This window comes from Mytilus edulis, chromosome 2, assembly GCF_963676685.1.
Source record: "Mytilus edulis chromosome 2, xbMytEdul2.2, whole genome shotgun sequence".
Lineage (NCBI taxonomy): Eukaryota > Metazoa > Mollusca > Bivalvia > Mytilida > Mytilidae > Mytilus > Mytilus edulis.
Genome location: NC_092345.1, coordinates 22,714,238 through 22,720,682, shown reverse-complemented (window position 1 = coordinate 22,720,682; position 6,445 = coordinate 22,714,238). Strand labels below are relative to the sequence as shown.

The following is a 6,445-nucleotide window of genomic DNA, read 5'->3' as shown; positions in this document are numbered from 1 at the left end:
TAATCCAGTCTAAGAGCTCGCATTTAACTTTTTATAAAAACTTTGTCCGTGCTTTCGGAACGCTAAAATGTTTATCTAATTCTTTCACAGTCTTGAGGCTTTTCGGTACTTATACATCCTCGGATTTCAAATGTTTGGCTTTGACCGTTCCTGATGAAGGTAAATCCAGAAAAGCACTTCGGACGCATGAAATTATTAAACGTGTTGTTTTCAATTTTTTGTATAGAAAACAGGATCCGAAATACAGTTTGGTTTACTATTTCGAAGCATGATATTATTTCGTATTGATGACAGACAAAACAAGCATGGACTGGAACGGGGACCCAATTATTTGCCCCATTGGAACGCATTGAAAATCATAATAAATACATAGGGTCCTGTTCAATAAATAATTTTGATAGCCACCTTGGGACTTCTGGTTCATGTTAGGCATTCATTTTGAAGTGTCTAAGTACAATCTCAGTGCCTCATGACCGGCATTCCGTTGCAAAATTTTGTTTTTATTGACAACAGGGTCAGTCTGTCTACTTCCGGGAAAGAATAAAGGCTAGAATTTAGGCAATTTACTCTATGTACTGACGCCAGATTACATTTAAATCAATCAAATTTTTTTTATAGAAATTCAAACTAGAAAGCCTACCCTTTCAAATAAATCTACATTCAGTTACAGAACTAGTGAAATAATAACACTACACAATTTATAACAAAAGTTATATATTTTTTTTAAGAACTACGTTCGTGGGTACCGGACTGGTTGCCCTAACTGGGATCCTATTCCGACTGTGCTACATCTCATTTACAGGTAAACATCTGGTTAACTTTTAGTTGGTCAACGTCGAGTATATATATGCTTAGCCAAGACCACCATAACATGGACAACGTAACTGTAGCTGAGGTATCAACCCATAAACACCTTGGATTACATATTTCAAATGATGGCACTAGGCATTAACATATTGTTGTTATAACCGAAAAATAATATTACTCCGGAATATTTATCAACCTTAGCTCCAGAATCCCATGCAACCGTACATAATCATAATACGAGAAACTCGTCCCTAATCCCCCCCCCCCCCCTGTTCAAACAAGAACAGCCCTGACAGTGTGTTCAAATTATGATTTACCGGCAACTGTACGTTCATGGAATCTCCTCCCTGAGAATGCTTAGACCAGTACTTCGGTGGGGGCATTCAGGAATTTTGTCCAGTCTCGAGCGATTTAACCTCCAAATTATTTTTACATTGGTAAGCGATTAGTTCGCCACTTTGTTTATTTGATGCTATAGAAACTACAGCGCACTACTTGTTGCACTGCCCCCGTTTTCACATTATGCGTGAACAGCATTTTTATAATATCAATATAATACATTTTTTTGTCGGAAGAAATCTTGCTACATGGTTCAACGGATTTCAGCTACGAACAAAACATTGAAATATTCTTGGCAGTTCAAACATTTATACTCAGTAGCAAAAGATGTGTCATATGATAGCACACATCTTGTTCAACAAGTAATACTTATATCTTAAATAATTGTGTCCGTACAGAAACATACACTTTATTATTGAATTTCCGATGTATATTTTTTCTTCTTTCTTGCCGTGTGTCACAAACTTATATGGTTTTTTTTTCTTCTTTCCATCTAGCGTAACATTGCTATTTTTTTTTAACATTTTACTCCTTGAGTGTTACAATATGAAATGTTCTTATTAGGAAACGGATTAATATAAGCCAACAGCTTGTTTCTGGATCCTATTAGTTATTTCACTTGTATTATTATGTAAATGCCTATTTGTGTACATTACTTTACCTGAATTTAATTAATAAATTTTGTTTACACTAAGACCATCATAAAATCTAATGACTCTGTTACATATTGTTAAAAACTAAAGATAAACTCATCATAGATATCAGGACTGAAATTTTACATTTGCGCCAGACGCGCGTTTCGTCTATAAAAGACTCATCAGTGACGCTCGAATAAGAAAATGTTAAAGGCCAAATAAAGAACGATGTTGAAGAGCTTTTAGGGCCACACATTCCTAAAGATTTTGCCAAATAAGGTTAAGGTAATCTTTCCTGAGAAAGAAAAGCTTTAGTATTTAAAACAAAATACCATGTCACTACATATATACAGCGGCGGACTCTATAAAGTGCCTCAAATGATTTTATATAATCGCTGTGAATGACAAGAACGGTTATGATACTTTTGCATGATACATGAGTTGTCTGTAAACAAATAATGTGCATGGTATTGTCCGCCTCATTTTTTATTAGACAACTGTTATGAAACGATTTTTTATAAAGCGCTTACCTGTCCGCACTGATTCTCTTATTGTATCTCAAATCCTCATATTAATTTGACGCCTTTATTTCTATTCGGTCAATTAGCCATACATGAATATTTTAATCATATTATTAACCATCGATATCAGTACTCAATTCTACTATGACGTAATTCATGAAGATTTGAACTTTGAATACATACTTCCTACGAGTAAGTTTATACTTCCAATTATCTTGTACACCTACAAGTAAAACGAGCACTCCTTTTACACTACTTAGAAATTGTTTGCTTACAACCTTTGACAGCAGTTAGTTAAACCTATCTTACTAAACATTCAATTTAATATTCATTCAATAGAATATGGTATTTCAATTGTTTTATTTGTTTAATCAAATACCAATTTTTAATTAATTTTATGTATGTGTGGGCATAAATAATATACAAATATGTACATTGTTTTTTGGAAAATATTTTCTAGCCTTGATTCCGCTGCACTAACTTATACCTTCATTAACATTCATTATTCAGATACATGCAATTTCCATTATCCCCCTGCTCTAATAGCTTACAGCAAATAAATTAGTAGATTTTTAATTGCTTAATAGTTTTAAAGACATTTTTTTCTGTTTTGAGTGTACGTCTAAATTAAGCTTTGCCACGATGCATACAAAGATATCGCTCTGTATTGTTCCATGAAAAGAAACACAAGCAACAGTCACGTCCTCTGCTAAACTGGTAGAAGAATTTAAACTGAGAACTTTAAAAAAGCGTGTATCTAAGTAACTCGGCTAAGAGTTAATGTTTAAACATGAAGAAATTTTCAAAACGAAATTCTCCAGAGGTACTACACAGTGTCTTATCTAGCCTCGCCGGACACAATTACGAACGATTTTTGAACTCTGATTAATTTTTTTGTTTGTAGAATACTTCACTTGAATTATATGAACCATATAATTAAAGATGTATGAAGGCTTTTCATTTTTAATCATAACCTACATAATTTTATTTACACGTTAGGATACTTTAGTAAGATTTATGTGACCTAATTATACGGGTCAATCAACCCAAATATGGACGCAATTTCGAACAGCACTATATTTGTATATCTGGCGGAAGAAATCAATGACAACAATCTAGATTGATGAAAAATACATTAATCTAATCACAAACAAATATTCAGATGACAACAAGAAGTGTAAGTTGGTATTTTACTGTAAATACATCAGCTGTGTTTGCAGACGAAATAACTGTCAATATCCTGTATGTGTAAAGGAAAGATTTCGAAATTGTTTTGTATTATATGAAAATTCCTCCTTCTTAGGAGCAATGCATTATGGTTAGTGAACATATAATTTTTTTTATCAATATTTCAACATCAACAAATTGTAACTTTGATATAGATATAATGTTATTAAATGTAATATTCTATTCCTCATCACATCTGGTACAGTGCCAGTAAGATCCTGTGACAATACTGAAATCAACCTCTGTTTGTACAGAATGTGGGAGACACTCATAATGGTACCATCTGGTACACATGTCACAACCAACCCATTCTAATCGATCATTTAGCATGCAAACCTCACAAATTCCATCATCTAAATGAACTTCAACATACTGATCCTTATTTTGAACCTTTTTGACTGACTTTGTTCTTGAATTTTCGTTCGATTTACTCTTTTTTGCAGGTTTTGATCTACTACTTGACCTAGTTCTTTTAAGAGGTTGAACAGAAGAAGACGATGGAATTGGCTCTTCAGGTTCTCTGGGATTTGAGGTTGAGGGTTGTAAGGATTCTTCTTGGTCAGTTTGTTTATCTGCAGTAATCAATCGTGCACCTTTACATGTTGATCTTTTGGTCTTCGATTTTTCTGGAATTGCAGGGAAAATGTCTATTAAAGCTTCTGGAATAATTCCAATGTCGACTAATGTCCCAGGATTTTCAATTTCCTGTCGACTCCTTAGTGCCTGCTTACCACTCTCTAAGACTATGGACCTATTTACTGGTCTTATGCCTGCACGACGGAATGCAGTAATATAGTCCTGAGGACACATAGCATTTAGTGCAAATTTAACAACATGTGGTACCTTTTCCCTTGGAATGCTTGTGAATGAGTATCCGAGCTGGTTCATGAGTTTGCTGTATTCCCCTTTAAATTTGTGGAACACTGCCACATCTAATGGCTGGAGTAGATGAGTTGAGTTTGGGGGTAGGCAGAGCAGCTCTATTCTATTTCTTTTTGCAACATCTATAATGTCAGGTGAAAGATGTGAGGCTAAGTTATCCATGATCAAAATAACTGGCCTTTGCCTTCCACAGTGTGGTATAAACAAATCCTTAAACCATGTTAGGAATAGATCTCCGTTCATATAGCCTTTCTTTGAGAGTTCTAGCATCCAGTCTCCAGGTAAACCATCAAGATTACGGGGCATGTGTTTGGCAAATATAAGCATCAATGGCAAACAATTACCTGCTGCAGAAATAGCCATATTAATAGATAGATGACCTCCGCCCCCATTCATAATCTCTTGGTATGGATGCTGTGAACTTTTTACTAGAACCTTTCCTCTTATTACCTCCTTACCACTAATACCTGTCTCATCACAATTAAAAATACATTCTGGTTTGTCTTTAAGTCCAAGGCTGTCTATTGTACTTTCTAATAGGTCATAATACTCCTCAATATCTTCTCTTGTCACTTCCATTCTTGGATTGGATGCTTTGTCTGGTTTTCTAAGTTTTATCTCTGGATGTCTCTTTCTAAATCTCTGGCACCACTTGTCACTGGGTCCTTTGTTCTTGTCTATTTGGGTATCATGTTCTTTCCTCCTCAAAATTGCAGTGGCAAATTTTTTAAGCATTCTGTTCGTGAGAGGTCTCCCTCTATCTGCCATATACTTGATGTAATTAATGAGGGATTGTTCTTCTTCCATAGTGAGGGACAGTTTCCTTCCTGGTCCTGTTGTACACCCTCTTAGGCGGCCTTTACTATGGTCATATAGTGTTGTTTTGGGGACACCGTAGAGTCTTGCTGTGGCTGATAAACTTTTCCCTCTACTCACAGCCCTAACTGCAGCTAATAATTTAGTTTGGTCTTGTTTTGGTCTTTTTTTCTTTGACATCTACAAAAGAACAGAAAATAAGTTTTGCATTTCATACCTTTTCAAGACTCAAATGTTGTTTTTATTTAGTTGTAGGGTACTTAATTTTTCATGGTTGTATATCTAGACACTCAGATAGACTTGACATTTACCACATATATTTTCTAATTTCTCTGTTATCAAAATTGCAAAATCATGTTTTTTTGTTATTTTTAGTTGGTACAGCTTTTTGTAAAGGTACACATTCAAATCTTTCCTTTATTAATCCCCGCAAAGTGACGTATATTATTTTCGGAGTTCTTGGGACTTTTCTATGAAGTTATTTTTTTCTCTTTTGACAATGTTTAGGGTAACCGGAGTCGGGAAAACGTTAATTTTGGGGTTGTTTTGGCAAACTACAGGTCATACAGCATATGAATAGAATCAGGAGATATTTTTCTTTCTAAATATAGACAAAAGAAGGCAAAATACACTTACCTTTATATTCTTTTAATGTAATTTCTAGGAAGTTGTGATTTTCTTTCGATGTTTACAAAATGACTTTGTCGTCGTCTGCAACATTTACCAAGTGCGCATGCATTATATTTCATGATAACACGAGCATTTTAGTGGGGTTTATGGTTAAAGAAATATTTATTTATTATTATGCATACAAATTATTTCAGAGGCCAAACATTCGAAATCGTTCGTAATTGTGTCCAGTCGTAATTGCGTCCGGTGGGGCTAAGAAATGAAAAACAAGGGCAATATTTGTAGCTGCCACATAAACTTGATTGTATTTGTGCAGAAGCTAAACTGTTCCCCTATGCACAAAATAAAAATATTGGTTCAAGCAGTTTTTTAATATCATTAACTTTATACGTTATTTGATGTACTTAGTAATCGCTTAATTTGAAAAAATGTAAAAACACGTAGAATGTAGACGGCCAGTCTATCAGTATAAACGTCTGTCAGGCATATTTTTGTTTTATTCTCAAGGTCACCCTTAAAGATCTCAATGAAGAATTTTTTATATATAACTATGAGACATATAACAACTCGCATGACGTTTAAATGTTA

General features: G+C 34.4%; 1 protein-coding gene across 1 annotated transcript; it reads right to left on the bottom strand.

Annotated features, from left to right (window-relative positions):
• Positions 1 to 3,485: 3,485 nt before the first annotated feature.
• Positions 3,486 to 6,083, bottom strand: LOC139510518 (tigger transposable element-derived protein 6-like). The gene has a single exon (XM_071297089.1). It carries the CDS (start codon positions 5,405 to 5,407, stop codon positions 3,710 to 3,712), a length of 1,698 nt encoding a protein of 565 aa, XP_071153190.1. The 5' UTR covers positions 5,408 to 6,083; the 3' UTR covers positions 3,486 to 3,709.
• Between the last annotated feature and the right edge of the window lie 362 nt (positions 6,084 to 6,445).

Coding starts and splice junctions, on each gene's coding strand:
- LOC139510518 (XM_071297089.1), bottom strand. CDS start 5,407: ATGTCAAAGAAAAAAAGACCAAAACAAGACCAAACTAAATTATTAGCT.